Source organism: Monopterus albus, unplaced genomic scaffold (assembly GCF_001952655.1).
Source record: "Monopterus albus unplaced genomic scaffold, M_albus_1.0 scaffold216.1, whole genome shotgun sequence".
In the NCBI taxonomy this organism is placed as follows: Eukaryota; Metazoa; Chordata; class Actinopteri; order Synbranchiformes; family Synbranchidae; genus Monopterus; species Monopterus albus.
In genome coordinates, this window is record NW_018128096.1 from 892,414 (window position 1) to 912,878 (window position 20,465).

Here is a 20,465-nt window from a genome sequence, read left to right on the forward strand (position 1 = left end):
CCTACATAGAAACATTATGAGTAATACAGGATCATCAGTAATGGGACTATTTTTCCTCTTCTGGTCTTTCCTCTGATGTGAAGTTTTCCTACCAGGGTTCGTCCCATTGACATAATCAGTTCTTTACTTTCTCTAACAATGCTCATGACCACAACATAAGTCATTTTTTATAAGGGCAGGCTCACAATAATTCAAATGAAGACTACAGTTCAAGTTGTTGTTCTTTTTCAGACTGTCAAACTCTCTAACTCTTACACACTGCCACCTCATTTTTTCCTGCAGTTTGAGATTGTCTCCCAGCACCTGGTGTTTGCCAACTGTATCCCACTCATCCTCAAGTTCTTCAACCAGAACATCATGTCCTATATCAGTGCCAAAAACAGGTGGGAGCATTTTCTCTTAAGCCCCCTTTTATAAAGAGATTGCAGCAAACTGCTGTTTTATTGACCTGTCGTCAAGAAGATGGCATTTTGGTTTATACTAAACTCAAAAAGTGTTCATGTGTTCATTTTTAGGAAGGCAATCTAGTGAAAATGACCAGATTAAAACAGAACTGAACTAACCTCTCTTCACACCACTGTAAACTGATCAGTCCTTTGCCACTTTCATGTGTTTTCATTGCAGTATATGTGTGCTGGACTTTCCGCACTGTGTGGTCCATGAGATGCCTGAGCTCACAGCTGAGAGCTTAGTGAGTTACAACACCTGTGTGACCTTTGTTAAATTAAAGTCAACTTGTAATGTAGCCTTCCTGGTGTCTTTATGACCTTGGAGTGCACGTGTGTTTTCAGGAAGCAGGAGACAGCAACCAGTTCTGTTGGAGGAACCTGTTTTCTTGTATCAACCTGCTGAGAATCCTGAATAAGCTGACCAAGTGGAAACACTCCAGAACCATGGTGAGTAATTCTACATCATGGCAAAACATTTTAGCCTTGGCATGAAGCTTTCCCCTTGCTCCACTGTAGAAAGTACTCACCCTAATACTCAATAGTAAATGGAATGTCTTGGTAAACTGGACACACAACAAGGTCTATAATCTGGGTGTCCCATCAAAAGCTGAGTGCACACCCTGTGGCCCAGCAGGCTTGTCGGCCCTTTGATGTGCAAAGAGAAAATAAAAAACTTCATTAGAAGCTGGCACAAATGCACATGTGTCATGTCCATGTTCACTAAAAAGCCTTTGACTAATCATTAATGTGTCACTTCTACTCTGACCCAAGCCAAGGTCAGTGTTTGCTGTCAGGAACATGGGTGTTTTATAGGTTGTGAGGAGAAAAAAATTGTTAAAATCTTTTTATAGGAACCATGCTACAAAACATATATTCTACCCACAGATAGATATATTGGTTCCCCTCTTTATCCCCATTCCCTTATTAGATGCTGGTGGTATTCAAGTCTGCCCCGATCCTGAAGAGAGCTCTGAAGGTGAAACAGGCCATGATGCAACTCTATGTTCTCAAGCTCCTTAAAATCCAGACCAAGTACCTGGGCCGCCAGTGGAGAAAGAGCAACATGAAGACCATGTCAGCCATCTACCAGAAGGTCCGCCACAGGCTCAACGACGACTGGGCCTATGGAAATGGTAAAGAGCAGTCTGCAGAACATGACTCATGAAAAAGTTTAAACTTTAAGCTGGGCTGGTATAGAAGTCAGGGTCACTGGAAAAGCAATTGATTTGTCACCTAACAGAGCAGAGAGAAGAAAAAGATTAGACATGCTTATCAGAGCTGTGAAATGATGCAAATTACACTTCTTTTAAATAATTTTTCAAATAATTTTTTAAAAACATAAGTCTCCTCTCATTCTAGATATCGATGCACGGCCCTGGGACTTCCAGGCAGAGGAGTGTGCCCTGCGAGAGAGCATTGAGAAATTCAACAGCCGCCGCTATGACAAGAACAAGAATGGAGACTTCACTCCAGTGGACAACTGCCTGCAGAGTGTGCTGGGGCAGCGTGTGGAGCTGCCTGAGGACTTCCACTACAGCTACGAGATGTGGCTGGAGAGAGAGGTGTTCTCTCAGTCAATCCAGTGGGAGGGGCTGCTGCAGAATCCGTGATGGGGGTTGGAGGATTGGTTAGAGGGCGGGGGCAGTGGAGAGGTCACATATCACATATGAGCCTGATGGACTAGTTTTAAGGTAGAGGAGAGGAGGAAAGACGAATGGGGTCATGTTGTGTTGGAAAGGAGGGGGAGGATAAAGAAAAAGCAACTGGAGCTAAAGAAGTCACCTCTCAGGCCATCCAGTGATGTGTGAAAACTGAAGAGTATATGGAGCAAAGTTGACAAGCAAATGGAGCTTCCTACTGTGAGCTCAGCACAAATAGATACCACACACACTTGACGCTAATGTGCCTATGACTACTGTGACTGTGAACACACAGGCAAGAACAGAGGTAGCAGTTCATAAGAAGCATTTGGTGTCATTGTAGCAGAAGACAAGGCCAGTTTTACTGCCCTCAATATTACACAAAACGTCAGTGTGTATGTCCTCATTTTTTAAATGTTGGTGCTCTTTTGGCTCCTTGGTGATGTTTAGCTATTTATTTGTATCACTGTGTGTCATTTTATGGAAAATAATTGTTTTTGAATAAAGATGTACATGTATTATTAATTTGATTTCTAATTAGTTTATATCTTTATTTTGCCACAGAGCCTGACTATTAATACTTTGTCAGTGACGGATTTGAAACTCTTTTCTTATGTATTTTCTAGGAAAAAGAAATTGAACTACAGTGTCACGCTGCTAGTTCAAATATTGATATTGGAGCCATCTCCTCTTATGGCAGTAAAAAAAGAAATGCACCAGCTGTTAAGTGTGTGGCTTGTTCATGAGAAAATGGTTATCTAAAAATGGGCAACTATAAGAGAGGATGATTCTTGAAGCACAAAACAGAATTTGCTTAAAGAATGGCATTCTGGGAAAGGTAGTAGTCACCTATTTGATCTCTTTTAAAATAGAAGTTTTATCTTATAACAGAATCCTTGTTATTCCAGAAATGGCAGATTCTCAGAAATTTCATTATCTTTCAACTCACAAATTTTTAATCACTGGTGTAATCCAGAATTTATTCATATACACTTATTGAACCTTTGCAATGATAAGAAAAGCAGAAATTTGGTTCAACCCACTGCCCAACAACAGCACAATAAGTAAACCACAGAGCTACATGTTGGTGGCCTTAGTGAGTACTTTGTAACGCTCACTTGGAAAAACACAGTTGTTACAACAATGGTGCTGTTTTTCTAGTTTGTCTTCACTGTACCTTATCATTCCTTCACCTGCCACTATCTACTATGACATGAGAGCTCTGAAGCATTTCCTGGAAATGTCTATTAAAGCACAGCAACAAGCACAGAAGACAAAAAAGTATGGTTACCTTTTTTCATATCATTGGTCCAGATTGTTATCAGCTCATCTTGATGGCTCATGTATTATCTTTATATAGAACTATAATTGTGACACTTAGTCTTGTGCTTCTTTGTAGAAATGTGCATGGGCTCTGTTTTGTTTTGAGTACATGTTCACACTTTAATATGGTATTTGTAATTGCTTTTTTTGTGTGATGATTCCAGCACAATTAGAAGTGTTAATTTTTTTTCTTCTTCAGGAAGGCAAAAATCTATGAAACTAATACTATAAAGATTCTCAGGTTAATGGACATAATATATAGCAAATGTTTTAAAAGCTTCCATGCCTCTATATAGCTCACTACCTGTAGAAAAGAATATACATTTATCATCACATTCTTAGACTGAAATTACACATGTGAAGCACCAAACATTCACTGCATACGCTGTACATTGTCACTCAAGTCAATAACTCATTGTGAGTTTTTGTTTACATCAGTTGTATTTCAAGTTCAAACGTACTATTTGTATCTTGTGCCAAATTTGAGTGCCATTTTCTATTTTTATTTTATTGCTATTGCAGGTTTTTCATTCACATTACCACTAAAGGTTTGCAATACAAAATGTTATTTTTACCCAAAAATTGTACAATCAATGAAAATTGTTGTTTCTTTATCGGGTACACTATTTTACCAAAAGTGTTAAGCATTGTATGGATGTTAGCACAGTATACAATGTATGTCTTTGTTGCACACATTTCTGTATAGTCTAGAGAAACGCTCAATATAGAATTTGTTCAGGGGTATGTGCAATTACAGATCCATAGAGGCATTATTAAATAAAATGACAAATTACAGTATTTGAGTCTCTGTTGTATTTGCATTATGACTGTGAACAGTTGTGATTGTTTTTTAAAGTAATTATTAATTAGCTGAGGGAGTCCTGCAGGGTGGATAACTGGTTCACATACACATACACACTCAAACATTGAAGGTCAAACGGACCACACACTCCCATCACATCACACACTTCCTCAGGTCAGTGTTCCAACAGTTCAAGCACAGTTGTTGTGGCTGGGGAGGTGAACATATGCCTATCTGTAGTGATGTAAAACTGCCCTATGTTTGTCCTTCACCCTACTTGCTGTACAGTTTTCACATGTCCAGAAGGAATTCTGTAGAATGCAATACTTAAAGGGAAAAAGTATTTTGTAATACACTTCATTTTAATATAGATATACAGCACAGTTTCATACAATAGTTCATGCATTGCAGTACAATAATGCTTGTTTTGCCTAAAAGTTTAGCTGCATTTTCAAGCCCAGTGCTGCTTTGCCGTGAAACTCTCCTGTCCAAACCAGTCCTTCTGTATTAGTGAATGCTCCTTCTCCTTCCAACCTAGAATTCAGATAAAATATGTAAAATGTACTCTACTTTGATGTACTTTAACTGTGCAGCAAAATAAATAAATACATACATTAAAATTAAATTATAAAACAAACAACTATCAAAATCTTGGATTTGAACATTTGCTTAAAATATCTCGTGTTTTATCCAACTTTGAAATTGATTAATTGTAAATTTAAAGGAAATATCAAGAATGTAGGGTTCAAGAGGTTAATATACACAACAATATAACAAATTGGTGTAGTACTAGATAAATTACTAATACTGTCATAACATGTCTGTTTCTGAACCAAGATACAGCACTTGCAGAATTTGCAGTAAATGACATACTGTACTGTAATGTCATATTAAGGCAGCCAAAACAAGGGCTGCAACCAAAAATGATTGATTTACTATCACATAAAATTCATTATTAAAATAGGTACTGGTTGATTACCTAATGGCTGCCTAATCAGTTAATCAAATAATGCATAATAGGAGCCTTGCTGCTGTGTTCTGGTCATATAAGATTCAAGATAAGATATAAAATTATAATCTGAAAAGCTGCACATAAAAATAGCTTTCAGCTGCTGTATAATCATGTAAAAACTCCAACAGGATGTGACACTTTTCACAAAGCATTAAAGGAATGACAGCAAGTGCCAGAAACTAGAAACTAATTGCTTTTACCTGTTCTTGTGAAAGTGACCTTTGTAAGTAGAACCATCTGGGAAGGTATACGTTCCTGTGCCATGGTACATGTTGTCTCTGAATTCTCCTTCATATAGTGCTCCAGAAGGATGTTGCAGGGTCCCTCTGCCATGCATCTGACAGAAGGACAGAGAGAATAACTGCATGCAACTTCTCACATCTTTGGTGAGAGAAGGAGCCAGGAGCATACATATTCAAATACATACTTTGTCCTCATGCCACTCTCCATTGTATATGACCCCACTTGGTGAAGTGTGTTTACCAGTGCCACTCCTCATGATCACCCCTGATTCAGATCTGCTGCACTCTCCTTCTGTGGAGAAGAGATGATAAGAGACACAGACCCATACATTTGGATGTTAAGGGTGTAAAGCTGCAGAAATATTTTGTTACCATATCTGTCTCCATTTGGGAAAATGTAGGATACCTTTATAGGTCCTTCTCCTGTAAACAAACAGACACATTTGCCTCAGGCACTTTAGGATAACTGTTAGATGAATACATACTTTTCCTAGGTGTGCAACTTCTCTATATATTAGCCAGAGGTATTTAAACAATGTCCTTCTTTCTGATCTGAAAGTGAAAATCGAACAAAATTAGACAGCAAACATCAGATAGAGACGGAGATGTGTGTGTGTACTGAAGTGTCAGAAATCACAATCACACCCCACCAGACATCCGTGACAGCTTCCCCCAGCGGACAGATGGCTGTCAGCTCCGACAGGAAACGCTGTGTGCCTGCCAATTTCTATGATGTGGCGAGTCGAACAATTAATTAAAAAGTTGTGACTATGACACAAGATAAATCTATGCTGTTTGTGTTCACTAAATCACCCAAAAATAACCAGTTCGCACCACTCTACAATAAGCTCTCAGCTCATGTGTTGTAGTAAGTCGACACCACGTCCTGTTACTATGGTTACATATTTGGTGCAGACATAGCTTTTAAAAAGGTGCTTTTAAAAATACCGCCACTCTTTTAATAAAACAGTTTACCTCTACATAATCCGAATTTAATTTAGTCATACGACCTTTAGATATTTTAATAATACCTTTACAAAGTATTGTGCATTTGCTTCCTCAAACGTTACCGGACACCGGAAAAGAAACTTTGAACTCTGAGTTTCGACCAATGAAAGAGATTCACGCTACTGCTGGTCTGTGCAACTGTATCAGGTTTGTTGTTACTTGTTAAAGTTTTTCAGGTCATGCTCTTTTATTCTGTATCGTTTATGATGTTATTTTTATATAAGTCTTTAGCATTTAACCTCTCAACTTTACTTGTGTGGAAGTTTTTCTCAACTGAGCTAGCTTGTTAAATCAGAAATGAGTGAGCCTGCTAGCTGTTAGCATGTTAGCTAGCCGAAGACTAAAATGACTGAGATACTAACCTACTCTCAGTGCACTACAACGTTATTTCTAATACAAGCTTTTTCTTTTTTTTTTTTTTACTTGCTAACAAAATGCACTGTCAGGCACCCGGCCCTAAACTTAACCTAAATGGTCATCGCCCTGGTTGGGTTGTTAGTCTGCATGTGATTGCACAATTGTAGCCACCAACACTGTGTGTCAGCCACCCTCTCATTGCTTGCACTTGAACTAAGGAGCCACCCCACATCTTGTAGCAACATCTTGCACTGCAGTGGATGTGCAGTAGCTGTGCACTGCTCTGCAACTAGCAATTCTCGGTGATGTACCCAGGATTACTGAGTTCTCCTAGTGTTTAGAAGGTTTATTCAAACAATGCATCTTATGGCTCTCTTCACAGATTGTTGGCTGCTATGATGGATATGGATTGAAGGTCTGACAGTGTTTTATACAATTCATGTGTTAGTGGTGATATTTTGAAGCTTTAAAATGTGGTAGCTGTGATCAAATTGTTCATGAATATTTTGACAGAAAAATGAATGCAAGGAGAAGAGGTGGGAAACCCAACAGAGGTGGAGGGAGGTTTAACAAACCTAGAGGAGGTGGAGGTGGTGGTGGTGGTGGCGGGCGAGGTGGAAGTAGGAAAGGAGGAGCTGGCCACTGGGATGACGATGATGATTTCACCCTTGATTTTGGACCCTCCCATTCCAGCAGGTATAAAGTTATAGTGAAGGAGTTAGTTATTTGATTTGAAAATGATCACTGTGCTTATTTCTTGCTAATATCTGTTTGCCTGACTTTGTCCCCAGACCTGGCAAAGGACGAGGTGGTGGTAGGAGTGCTAGTGGCACAGATGGAGGTAGAGGAAAGGGGGCTAGGGATCGAGACAGGGGTGACAGAGAGGATGGAAAAAGCAGCAGCAAGACTCTCCCAAGGTCCCTGGTGAGGACTAGAACATGTCTAAAGTTAGGTGATGGCATGAGACTAGAGGTGAGTGCCAAACCCTTGCAGAGGATCTTCATGACTAATGAGAACCAAGAACAACTCAAGGAACTGCTGCAGGATTTGCAGACCCAGGACATTGATGAGCCATATGAGTAAGTAGCTTTTACAAAATATATATGAAATATGCTACATCCCTTTATCTGTTAACAGAGACTAATTGGAATGCTACAAATAAACTCATGCCATCTTCTTTGTCTCAGTGAATCTGGTTCAGATTATTTGGGCAGAGGAGAAGATGAGGAAGAATATGATGAGCTGGATCACCGAGAAGAAGGCCAGTTTTGGGCCACTAGTGATGAGCCTGTGGAGAGAGCAGAGGGACCAGCATATGAGCCAGAGTCTGACGATGAACGGCCTCCTCCTGAACCTGTCTTCTCCCTATTTGCCATAGGAAAACTTTGCAGGTGAAGTTCAGACTTGTTTTCTTTTATTAGAGGTTTTGGCGTTGACAGTTATCCTAGCCAGTGGTTTTGCTGCTGTGCTGTCAAGAATAGGGCTGCTCAATAAATCATTTTGTGAGCATGATTTAGATCCCTGTGCAATCTCAGTCTTATGTGACAATAATTCTGCCGTGTTTGCATTAGCAGTGAGATCCCTCGCATCAAGCACTTCCTTTTCCTTGCTAAGCTGCATTGACCATTAACCATAATTAATAACTGCAAAGTGATTTATTTCTGCCTCAACTACTATTCTGCACTAGGTGTACAGAGCAGGCAGCGCAGCATTTGAAAAATAGTTGCAGGACAGCACAGAATATCTTTCACAATGTGAAACATGTTGGATTTGTTTTTGAATCAGTCTTCTCTTCCTGCCTAAAGCTCATCACATGATGTACTGCATTGCTGCTGTTGGTTAATGCCGCTTAGCAAAGAAAAGGGAGTGCTTGGTTTGTTGCAAGGCAGCTCCCTGTTAATGCAAACACAGCAGAATCATTGTCGTATGAGACTGAGAACGCACAGGGTCTAAATCATACTCACAAAACGATTTATCGTACAGCCCTAGTCAAGAACCTAAGGTTTGCTAGATATTTATCTTGTCCTCTATCCCTCTCTTTTCTTATCCATTCTCTCTGTAGATTTGGGTTTGATAGGGAGCGCAGCAAACAGGCCATGGAGTCTGGTGGAGGAGAGTTTGGGGCAACTTTGGAGCAACTCCTCCACCAGGTTTTCAGTGAGCGCTATGGCCAGATGGCAATTTCCCCTGATGGCCTTGAGCAGATGTCTATGGATGAATGCTTGATCCAGAGGCAGGAAGAGGCTCTGGCTCTGACTGCCATTTATGGTGAACGCTTTAGTGAGCGCATTGCCAATGCAGTCTGGACAGTAACCCTGGACTTGTCATTCCTCTCAGACATTGCTGTCAGGAACGCAGGGATGGCTGGGAGTTGCAGTGGTGGAGGATCTGTTAATATTCGTGATGTCTGCAAATTCTACTTGAAAGGACAAGGCTGCCGGTTTGGAGATAAATGCAAATTCAAACACCAACTTCCTACAAAAGGGAGGTCTGGGGCTGGTTCCCCAGACCTGAAGGGCCCGAGTCAGCCGGGATTCAGCAGCTATTCTCCTCCTGAGTATGAACTAGAGATCCGTTTTCCCAAAGGAAACCGTTACCCATTTCAGGCACCAATAGTTGCCTTTAGCACCAACGATGAGTCTGTTGGGGCTGCAGGGAGGCTCAATGTGAGTGAGAGATTATTTGGAGAGGCCTTGGCTGCAGCAAAGAGCAGTGAACCTGTTGTTTACACTCTGATCACCTTGTGTGAGGATGGTGCTACCATGAAGGAACTACTGGCTGCAAGTCATCACAAATACAGCACCCCACCAGCTGTTGTGGTTGTTCCTCCATCCTCTCTAGCCACACTAAAGAGTAAGAGTGTGAGGAGCACTGCCTCAGAGGAAGGCAGGAGTAGCATTACCAGTTGTAGTAATCACACCAAGAGCAGAAGGATTCCTCCACCCAACAACCAGAGACTCATAGATTGTAAGTCATTTTATGTACTTAATATTATGTACTTTTTCTTTATTGCCATTAGAGCTTAAAACTGTACATGTATTTATGTGTATCTAGTGAAAGAGACAGGAGAGGCAGAGGAGCTGGATGAGAGGGACAAGGAAGATGAGGCTGTTCCAGTCAAAAGTGAGAGTTACATCAGTCTGAGGAAGAAGATAGTAAATAAGCACAACCTGAAGATAGACAACCTACTGCAAGAAAATGGCAAGCTCTGCCGAGAGTTCCAGAAGAAACAGGTAAAAGAGGAAGGCTCTGATGGGCCGAAAAATAACATCTTCACACCTTCCATGTGTTCTTTACAACACTGTGTATGTATTGTAATGAAGTGCTTTTATTGCATCCTTCTTTTTGTAGTCATCCAGGCGTTTCCAGTCAATGCTGGAACAGAGGAAGAACCTGCCAGCTTGGCAGGAAAAAGAGAACATCCTAGACCGGTTGGATCGGTGTCAGGTGCTAGTGATCAGTGGGATGACAGGGTGAGTCATTTCAGCCTCATTTTGGTTGAAAGTAGTGACATTCACAAAGAGTTTTTTTTTTTTAAAGAAAAAATATTATTAGGTGATGTCTTAACTGTCAGGTAAACGGGAAACCTGGTTTCCTTAATCGGGGTAGGGGATTAGGGAAACCTGGTTTCCCCAGGTAAATATCTCCTGGAGAACACCAATTTCTCTGCCATGTATAGGCGTAACCAGGTTTCTAATCAGCTTTCTACAAGAGCACTTATGTGCATGTGACTGGAGAAAAACAGGAAGTTGTCATGGGCATAAACAGACTTATCAACATGGTGAGTAGTAGTAAGAGCAGCAGCTTGTTGGATGAATGTGATTTGTCTTCTATTTGTCATTATTAATGTCATGACTAACGGGACAGGTAATGTCAGGATTTGCAGGTGAAACATTGCTAAAGAGACCAAAATACCAGCTTGATTGATCAGGTCCATCTTTGGTTATTGGAGGATGCAGTCACATAATGACATTGGACTTTCCAATTGCAGACACACCTGAATAACATCTTTCTGCTTTCAGTGGGCTAGTTGGGGGGGACCTTAGAGCTTGCCGTGGATATAAACTCGTTCTGTCATAACCTGGTTTCTCTCAGTAACCTGTTAAGTGCATATAAATGCAATCATTGGGATGTATTTTAATGTTTATTTTCTAATGACTACTTTACAGGTGTGGTAAGACCACCCAGATTCCTCAGTTCATTCTGGATGCATCACTATGTGGTCCAGCGAAGCAGGTGGCCAACATTATCTGTACCCAGCCACGTCGCATCTCTGCTATCTCTGTAGCCCAGAGAGTGGCGCAGGAGCGAGCAGAGTCTCTGGGCAACTCAGTGGGCTACCAGATCCGCCTGGAGAGTGTCAGGGTATGGGCACTTTCAACATGTACATCTAGCATAGAGTATTTTAAGCTACCGGCGTTTATTTACTATGTCTAATTAACGCTGAGTTGTACACAACATTAAATGTCAATGACAGTTTTGGAGCATTCTGAAATTTGAAGTAACATCTTAGTACATGTAGCTGAGCTTCATGTATAAATAATTATTTGTGCTTTTCTTATCACTCAGTACTACTTTCTTTCAGACATCTGCCACCAGACTGCTATACTGCACCACAGGTGTGTTACTGAGGAGACTCGAGGGTGATGCAGACCTCAGAGGCATCACACACGTCATTGTGGATGAGGTGCATGAACGCACAGAGGAGAGGTGAGGTTGTGCAGATCACTCACATACAGTATCGTACAGAAAGTGTGTTCATGCTCATGTTCATTGTGCATTTTTAGCTCTTGCGTCACAGCCTAACAAATTTAGTCAGGCTCTTCTAAAACTGGCAAATATATAACGTGAATATTTACACACTTTTTTATGACTTGTTTAATACTCATAGTGACTTCCTGCTGTTGGTGCTCAAAGACCTGATTGTACAAAGACCAGACCTGAAGATCATTCTAATGAGTGCCACACTTAATGCCAACCTCTTCTCTGAGTATTTTTACGATTGTCCCACTATCCACATACCAGGTGATGCCATGAGATATCTGACATGTGATATCTGCTGCGTACACTACATAATATACTCATTACATATTATGTTGATATTTGTTCCCACTCTGTGAATTTCTCTTGTCCCAGGTCGTGCTTTTCCTGTTGACCAGTTTTTTCTTGAAGATGCCATTTCTAAAGCTGGGTAAGAACATTGATATTTGCCCCAGCAAATAATCTCTTTACTGATTTCTTTTTTTAGCTTATAAATGTGTCTGTGTCTCCTCATAGTTATCTTTCATTTATTTTCCTAGATATGTCATTGAGGATGGCAGCCCTTACATGCGTTTAGGGAAACAGAATTCATTTGCCACAAGTGGAAGAGGAAGCAAAGGAGAACCAAGGGATGTAGTAAGCGACTTAGGTGACGACATGTGGAACTTCACGTCTTTCTGCAAGAAGGACTTTGTCAAAGATTCCGTCCCAGACCAGCAGCTCAGCCTGCAGGAACTGACAGTCAGATACAAAGGTGAGTTGAGGACAAGTACTATAAACTAGTGATGGCAGAAACAAGGAGTTCCAAAGCTTTGAACCAGTTGAGCCAATTGCTTCGAAAAATGGTTTGCTGTTTTGAAACAGACATTTTTTTATTTAACCTTATTTTACCATGAAAAACTCACTGAGATTAAACATTTCTTTTACAAGAGTGGACAAGGCAAACAACACAAGTAAAAATGCTTGTTACAAGAAGTGTGTTTCACTAAATTGTGCGGCACCACATGAAAATACTCCCACTCAAGTGACGTGAATCGTTCTTTATCCCTCCATCTTCCAAATCAGTCTTTCCAGTTATCAAATCTATGTATATGTCTTAATTACAACCCACAAAAATCTAGTTTTCATTCTGTTAATGAGGCATTGCGGGGGATCTACAGGTAACCAGAAACACTGACTAAGGATCAGAGGCTCAAACTTACTGTATTTGATTATTATGTAGTGCAACTGTCAACTGACTCAGAATCAGTAATTGCAAATGCTCAGTCTACTGTTCAGGATTCATCATGAGGTCATCCCCCTAGCAGTGAAACTACAGAATTTTCAGTATCAGAATCAGAATCTGCTTTATTGGCTAGGTGTATCGAACACACAAGGAATTTGACTCTGGTACATTTGCTCTCAATGTGTATGTACATATCCCCATGCAAGGGGCAAGTAAACAGTAAACCAGCATAAGGCTGTGTAGTATAACAAAATTATATGCAGTATTAACAAGCAACAACCAGGACAAACGATGTAAAATAAGCAGTAGAGACAGGCAGTAAACAATGCAGACAGACAAGGAATGCTCATTGTGAAATGGGATAAGTAGGAATAAAAATACTTAAAACTAGTATGAATCTGTATAATCTGTACGAGGTATATTTACAGGTATTACACTGAGGGTTATTGTCCAGTCATACTGTTGTTGGTTAAGTGTTCATCAGAGAGATGGCCTGGGGGAACAAACTGTCCCTGTGCCTGGTTGTCTTGGTGCACAGTGACCTGTAACGCCGTCCAGAGGGGAGGAGGTCAACCAGATTGTGTCCAGGGTGTGAGGGGTCTGCAGTGATTCTCTCTGCCCTCCTTTTGACCCGTAAGGTGTACAGGTCCTCCATGGAGGGCAGGCTTGAAATTGGAAATGTTTCATGAAATGATGTGAAACAATCACATGACTTGGCCACTTTGATACAAGACTTGAAGCAGTGCTTCAAAACAGAAGTGTCGCAAGCGGTTCAAAGCATGTCAATATGCTGTTTTGAGTCCAACCATCACTACTGTAAACAGTGTTTTATAGGTGTAAGATACAGTACTGTATGTTTTATAGGTTCTTAAATTGTACCTCCTCATCCAAATTATGCTGCTGTCAATAAATGCTGAACTATTACTTTTTGTTTTGCTGTTGATGCAGATACTAACAAGTCTGTGCTGAAGACCATTGCAGCAATGGACCTTGATAAGATCAACATGGACCTGGTGGAGAGCCTCCTGGTTTGGATTGTAGATGGAAAACACAACTACCCTCCAGGTGATAATCATCCACATACTGTATACTCAGCCCTTTCGTGGTGAATCCTGAACCTGACTGTGTTGCTGTAATCATGTTGTTTCTGTGTCCAGGTGCCGTGCTGGTGTTTTTGCCAGGCTTGGCTGAGATCAAGATGCTCTATGAGCAGCTCCAGTGCAACAGAATGTTCAACAACAGGGGTGCAACCAGGTCTGTGTCTAAAGTAATGTGTGGTTTACAGCAACTACATTTCTTCATTGTTTGTATAGTATTCATAAAGGAAAACATTTTGTGGTGACTTTAGAAACAAAAAAATGTTTACGGGGATCTGTATGTAGACAAGGATCTGTATGTTGACAATGTACCTAGGTGAAATTATTTGTGATACAGGATTCTTGCATACAATATATCAGACATTGTACAAAATGCATATTGTGTGTCATATTGCCATGAAACTTTTCATCCTGTAGATACGGTTGAAAATGAACACTAGCTGCTAGTCAGTTGCTATCTAATACAGATATACTTTCTCCATGTTAGGTGTGCTGTATACCCACTCCACTCAACCTTGTCCAATGAGGAGCAGCAGGCAGTTTTTAGTCATCCCCCAGAAGGTGTCACAAAGATCATCATCTCCACCAATATTGCAGAGACCTCAGTAACCATTGATGATGTGGTTTATGTCATTGATTCTGGCAAGATGAAGGAGAAAAGGTAATCTAACACTTTACAGTGAACAAATGTGGTAATTCTTTAGATATACCTAACTGTATGTAAGTTGCAACACTATTTGCACTAGTTGCAGCATTTTGTTGCCACACATGACCAAACATCATTTACTTAGCTTCAGATTTGACTTGGGATGTAGTGTGGTGATACTTATTGGGTTCAAGTCTATGTTTGCCAGTAATTCTTGGTTTATTTTCAGGTATGATGCACATAAGGGCATGGAGAGCCTGGAGGACTCATGGGTTTCTCGGGCCAACGCTCTGCAGAGGAAGGGTCGAGCAGGTCGCGTGGCCTCAGGAGTCTGCTTCCACCTCTTCACCAGCCACTGTTTCCAACACCAGCTCACTGAACAACAGCTGCCTGAGATCCAGAGAGTGCCCCTGGAGCAGCTGTGTCTCCGGTAGATCTATCGGGATGCTTTTTGTTGTTTCTGTAAATGCCAGTAGTAAAGGTTTATGCATGACATGGCTGATGGGATTTATGACTGAAAATGCCACCTGGGAAAAGTGGCCAGGACATTTTTTTGTTGGGCTTTGTCCAGTCTGCCTGGATTGTTAGTGTCTTCTTTCCTGTCAGGCCTGAAGCACCATGTCTGATTAAGGCCCATTCTAGCGTTTACACTTTTGCCTTTCTCCAACAGAGTCAAGATCCTGGATATGTTTGCAGAGCAGACTTTGGAGTTGGTCTTCTCTCGGCTCATTGAACCCCCAGCTACTGGAAGCTTGGATGCGGCCAAGCGGCGCCTGCAGGACCTGGGAGCTCTAACTGCCAATGAAAAGTTGAGCCCACTGGGCTACCACCTGGCCTGCCTGCCTGTCGATGTGCGCATTGGAAAGCTCATGCTGTTTGGTGCCATCTTCCGCTGCCTTGACCCAGCACTCACCATTGCTGCCAGCCTGGCCTTCAAATCACCATTTGTAAGAAATTACTGATTTTAGGGTCATTCTGTCATAGCCACATGTACATACACTATACAGTTGCTTAAGCAGATACTTCAGTTTTGTGGTAATTTTTTTTTAACAGAGAAGAATCCACGTGATTATTCACCAGAGTGTCTTATTCTACAGAAATACTTTCTATATTTGGTCCGGTTCTGTTTTCCAGGTATCTCCATGGGATAAGCGAGAGGAAGCCAACGAGAAGAAACTGGCCTTTGCTGTGGCCAACAGTGACCATCTGGCTTTGTTACAGGCATACAAGGTACTGACTGGGCTGGGCAAATGTACAATATATACAGTATACACTGATATGACTTTTAATTATAGTATATTTTTCAAATATTGAAACGATGTGATTGTTTGCTGCTCTCTTGCAGGGATGGTGCTCCGCTGCAAAGAATAACAAACAGGCCAGTTTCCTTTACTGCAGGGACAACTTTCTGTCTTGGCGAGGCTTACAGGTGAGGCGGTGTTGTTGAAGGAAATTCTTTGTCTTCTACAATTGTGTAATGCTGGTTTTGTACAGTTCTTCAGCAGCAGGCCAGGCTGTAGAGCAGTGTTTATTTCACTGTAGACCTTCCTTTTTTCTTTTGAATTTACCACTTTGTGCAGGTATTAGTAAAATCAAAACCTGCACAAAGTGGAATAGCTTTGTAATTTCAAGCTTTCGTTGAATCAATACTTCAGGTGGATGGTGTGCATGTTCTGTTTTCCCCAAGTCATACATAAATGTTTTGTGTTGTGTTATGACCTGTGCAGGAGATCGCCAGTCTGAAGCGGCAGTTTGCTGAGCTGTTGTCTGACATTGGCTTCATCAAAGAAGGACTGAGGGCCAGGATTATAGAGCGCATGTGCTCTAAGGGCACTGATGGTGTTCTAGAGGCTACTGGTCCTGAGGTCACACACACACACACACACACACACACACACACACACACACACACACACACATTATAGCACTTATCAGCACTTTAGAGACGATAATCCTACTGTATAAATTGTCTCACTTTTAAATAAGACTACGTAGATTGAGTCAATATAAAATCTGTCTAACCTTAGTCTCAATGTAAATGGTATGTTTCTTAAAAAATATGGTATTTTGCTTTACATATTGTAATAAACAGATACTATATAACCCCTTCAATTCCTTTTCAGGCTAACCTGAACTCAGAAAACATCCGACTGATGTCTGCCATGCTCTGTGCTGCACTCTATCCCAATGTGGTTCAGGTACATGTCTGTGCAGCAGTTGTTGGAAAAGGAAACTTACAGTGCCTTGCGAAAGTATTCGGCCCCCTTGAGCTTTGCGACCTTTTGCCACATTTCAGGCTTCAAACATAAAGATATAAAACTGTAATTTTTTGTGAAGAATCAACAACAAGTGGGACACAATCACGAAGTGGAACGAAATTTATTGAATATTTCAAACTTTTTTAACAAATAAAAAACTGAAAAATTGGGCGTGCAAAATTATTCAGCCCCCTTAAGTTAATACTTTGTAGCGCCACCTTTTGCTGCGATTACAGCTGTAAGTCGCTTGGGGTATGTCTCTATCAGTTTTGCACATCGAGAGACTGAAATATTTGCCCATTCCTCCTTGCAAAACAGCTCAAGCTCAGTGAGGTTGGATGGAGAGCATTTGTGAACAGCAGTTTTCAGTTCTTTCCACAGATTCTCAATTGGATTCAGGTCTGGACTTTGACTTGGCCATTCTAACACCTGGATATGTTTAGTTTTGAACCATTCCATTGTAGATTTTGCTTTATGTTTTGAATCATTGTCTTGTTGGAAGACAAATCTCCATCCCAGTCTCAGGTCTTTTGCAGACTCCATCAGGTTTCCTTCCAGAATGGTCCTGTATTTGGCTCCATCCATCTTCCCATCAATTTTAACCATCTTCCCGGTCCCTGCTGAAGAAAAGCAGGCCCAAACCAGGATGCTGCCACCACCATGTTTGACAGTGGGGATGGTGTGTTCAGGGTGATGAGCTGTGTTGCTTTTACGCCAAACATAACGTTTTGCATTGTTGCCAAAAAGTTCAATTTTGGTTTCATCTGACCAGAGCACCTTCTTCCACATGTTTGGTGTGTCTCCCAGGTGGCTTGTGGCAAACTTTAAACAACACTTTTTATGGATATCTTTAAGAAATGGCTTTCTTCTTGCCACTCTTCCATAAAGGCCAGATTTGTGCAGTATACGACTGATTGTTGTCCTATGGACAGAGTCTCCCACCTCAGCTGTAGATCTCTGCAGTTCATCCAGAGTGATCATGGGCCTCTTGGCTGCATCTCTGATCAGTCTTCTCCTTGTATGAGCTGAAAGTTTAGAGGGACGGCCAGGTCTTGGTAGATTTGCAGTGGTCTGATACTCCTTCCATTTCAATATTATCGCTTGCACAGTGCTCCTTGGGATGTTTAAAGCTTGGGAAATCTTTTTGTATCCAAATCCGGCTTTAAACTTCTCCACAACAGTATCTCGGACCTGCCTGGTGTGTTCCTTGTTCTTCATGATGCTCTCTGCGCTTTAAACAGACCTCTGAGACTATCACAGTGCAGGTGCATTTATACGGAGACTTGATTACACACAGGTGGATTCTATTTATCATCATTAGTCATTTAGGTCAACATTGGATCATTCAGAGATCCTCACTGAACTTCTGGAGAGAGTTTGCTGCACTGAAAGTAAAGGGGCTGAATAATTTTGCACGCCCAATTATTCAGTTTTTTATTTGCAGTAAGCATAAATCAGTCTGTGGCTGCTCTCTTTACTTACAAGCTTGTTTATGCTCCAGGTACATGCTCCTCAGGGAAATTACAAGATGACCAGCAAAGGAGTGATGCAGATGCAACCCAAAGCCAACGAGCTCCGCTTCATGACCAAAAATGATGGCTGTGTCCATGTGCACCCCTCGTCTGTCAACTACACGGTGAGAAGTACGGAAAATTTGCCATTGTATTTAACAGCTTGTTAGAGAGACAAGCTTTGTGACTCTCTTCTGTCTTCCAGGTTCGTCACTACAACAGCCCTTACCTGGTTTACCATGAGAAGGTGAAAACAAGTCGTGTCTTTATCAGGGACTGCAGCATGGTGTCTGTCTACGCACTGGTGCTGTTTGGAGGCGGTCAGGTCAGCGTGGAACTGCACAAAGGAGAGTTTGTCATCTCACTGGATGATGGTTGGATCCAGTTTGCTGCTGCTTCTCATCAGGTCAGAAATAGGAAATGACAGAGATTTTATAGTTTAGAAGTACATTAACACAACTGTTTGAAATATATTTTCACATATTCTTAAAGGGTCCATTGAAATATCTTTAAATTTAAAATCAGTAACAGTGATGTTTTGATAAGTACCGTATGCATGGTTCATACCTAAATCTTACAAGCTCTTTGTAAAGTTGTTTAATGTGCTTTAACAATTAGAGGTTTTTACAGGGACTCCAAAGAAATAGTGCCCCACAATCACGTTGTCACTTAAGTCATAGTAGTAAGCATAACCACAATCAAAACAGAATTACCTAAAAATTTTTGTACTGTTAAGTAGTCATAGTAATAAAACGGAAAGGTTAGCTAGAAAAAACAAAACAAAACTAAAATGCCTATACCACATAAACGCAACATGGTCCACCACCCACCTGGGGACCTTTTGCGGCATGTCATACATTTCTTTCTCTGCCCTTGTTTCTTTCTACACTGTGAGCTACCAAACAAAGGCAAAATGCCAAAAAATGTATTTATATTAGTTATATTTTCATCAATGATTATTTAAGCTGGTAAAAAAATAGACACAAATGAGCTTGGCTCTGTGTATTTATGTTTTTGTGTGTGTGTGTATGTCCCAGGTGGCTGAGCTGGTGAAGGAGCTGCGCTGGGAGCTGGACGAGCTGCTGGAAGATAAAATCAGGAACCCGAGTGTGGACCTGTGCAGCTGCCCCCGCGGCTCCCGTATCATCCACATGATAGTCCACCTCATCTCTACACAGTAGCTCTGCTACTGGACAAATCTTTTTGAGCCTTTTTGTCACTCCCAAGGGCTTACATGCATGTCTCTCTGCTCCTACAGCACTGCTACATAGTATTATCTTATTCCACTAATTAGGAAAATCAGGGTGAACCATCTGAAAGCTAGTAGAAGTGTGTATTTCTTAAGACAGATGAGCAGGTCAGATACTGGACTTAATGTGATATTGTGTTTTAAAGCAAAATTTGCCTTTGAATAGAGAAAATATGCAGTAAATTGGGACAGAACTAATTGTTTAATTTGATTACAGGTATATTGTAATTTGTATAAAGTGTATTTTGTGTTGTGAGTGAAGCTCATAACTGCCTTAGGTCCATATTGGATTTCTTACGCTCACAGCAATCGCATACTTGTTAAGGTTGTGGATAATTATTTATAAATGCATGACTGAGAGATGCAAGAGCTTCTGCATGGTGCTCAGTTGTTCACATTTACTGAATGTACTTAAATGTTACAGTGATGTCAGGACACCCCTTTCACAATGTGAACACAAGGGCTTTTAAAATCATGAGAATTTGTTTGGAGTTGCCAAAAAACATGAAAGTTAATCATCTTAAAAAATAATGAACTCCACTACACTAAAAATACGATGGGTGCTACAGAATTTTTTTGCACTAAGTTCCTGTTACGTTTTGTGTTATATGCCTGAGATGCAACAAAATAATTTACAGCCCTTTGGCACAGGCCAACCCTTTCATTTGTGTGAGTCTGTTCTGTCTCCAAGACAACAGAACATAAACAAATGGGGCATCATTGTCTGTTAAACTATTCGGTTGCATTTTACAACAGCGCCAAGTCCAGGACCGGTAAGATATACATGTATATCTTTAATTTGTGCTCAAGCTGCTGTGAGAAATAACTATGTAGCCATTAACACATTTTGTTCATCTGAAAATAGTCCACTGTAGCATTCTACAT

At 40.9% G+C, this 20,465-nt stretch overlaps 3 protein-coding genes across 14 annotated transcripts in view; 2 read left to right on the forward strand and 1 right to left on the reverse strand.

The window, feature by feature from the left end:
* The window catches only part of strip2 (striatin interacting protein 2), a 29,202-nt gene extending 24,992 nt beyond the window's left edge, over positions 1-4,210 (forward strand). For all 4 annotated transcript variants that reach the window (XM_020619184.1, XM_020619185.1, XM_020619187.1 and 1 more), the window contains 5 exons: positions 283-383; positions 625-691; positions 792-896; positions 1,378-1,582; positions 1,809-4,210. In XM_020619184.1, the coding sequence (XP_020474840.1) occupies positions 283-383; positions 625-691; positions 792-896; positions 1,378-1,582; positions 1,809-2,059 (729 nt within the window). In that variant the 3' untranslated portion in view covers positions 2,060-4,210. The remainder of the gene's footprint in view (positions 1-282; positions 384-624; positions 692-791; positions 897-1,377; positions 1,583-1,808) is intronic.
* Positions 4,211-4,559: 349 nt separating this feature from the next.
* Positions 4,560-6,575, reverse strand: morn2 (MORN repeat containing 2). Of its 9 annotated transcripts, none has more exons than XM_020619211.1 (6): positions 6,500-6,518; positions 6,119-6,195; positions 5,841-5,891; positions 5,654-5,760; positions 5,427-5,563; positions 4,566-4,748 (listed from the first exon to the last, which is right to left on the reverse strand). In XM_020619211.1, exons 2-6 carry the CDS (start codon positions 6,123-6,125, stop codon positions 4,646-4,648), a joined length of 405 nt encoding a protein of 134 aa, XP_020474867.1. In that variant the 5' UTR covers positions 6,126-6,195; positions 6,500-6,518; the 3' UTR covers positions 4,566-4,645. The 9 variants fall into 9 exon arrangements, with proteins under 9 accessions (XP_020474873.1, XP_020474872.1, XP_020474869.1 ...); XM_020619210.1 differs by lacking the exon at positions 6,500-6,518 and adding an exon at positions 6,303-6,444; XM_020619217.1 differs by lacking the exon at positions 6,119-6,195 and having other exon boundaries at positions 4,560-4,748; positions 5,875-5,891; positions 6,500-6,572.
* Positions 6,538-20,301, forward strand: dhx57 (DEAH (Asp-Glu-Ala-Asp/His) box polypeptide 57). The gene is made up of 25 exons (XM_020619206.1): positions 6,538-6,623; positions 7,216-7,248; positions 7,347-7,529; positions 7,625-7,912; positions 8,021-8,224; positions 8,896-9,800; positions 9,888-10,066; positions 10,185-10,306; positions 11,003-11,198; positions 11,419-11,543; positions 11,725-11,858; positions 11,970-12,024; positions 12,134-12,348; positions 13,768-13,884; positions 13,977-14,073; positions 14,404-14,577; positions 14,792-14,992; positions 15,233-15,509; positions 15,697-15,792; positions 15,908-15,991; positions 16,290-16,427; positions 16,686-16,760; positions 18,322-18,456; positions 18,537-18,737; positions 19,369-20,301. The coding sequence occupies exons 3-25, from the start codon at positions 7,351-7,353 to the stop codon at positions 19,510-19,512; spliced, it is 4,341 nt and encodes a 1,446-aa protein (XP_020474862.1). The 5' UTR covers positions 6,538-6,623; positions 7,216-7,248; positions 7,347-7,350; the 3' UTR covers positions 19,513-20,301.
* Positions 20,302-20,465: the final 164 nt, after the last annotated feature.

Coding starts and splice junctions, on each gene's coding strand:
- morn2 (XM_020619211.1), bottom strand. Junction 5,564..5,653: donor GAGAGTGGCATGAGGACAAA/GTATGTATTTGA, acceptor TCCTTCTGTCAG/ATGCATGGCAGAGGGACCCT. Junction 4,749..5,426: donor GGTCACTTTCACAAGAACAG/GTAAAAGCAATT, acceptor TCTGAATTCTAG/GTTGGAAGGAGAAGGAGCAT.
- dhx57 (XM_020619206.1), top strand. CDS start 7,351: ATGAATGCAAGGAGAAGAGGTGGGAAACCCAACAGAGGTGGAGGGAGG. Junction 7,530..7,624: donor GGACCCTCCCATTCCAGCAG/GTATAAAGTTAT, acceptor CTTTGTCCCCAG/ACCTGGCAAAGGACGAGGTG. Junction 11,859..11,969: donor TCCCACTATCCACATACCAG/GTGATGCCATGA, acceptor CTCTTGTCCCAG/GTCGTGCTTTTCCTGTTGAC.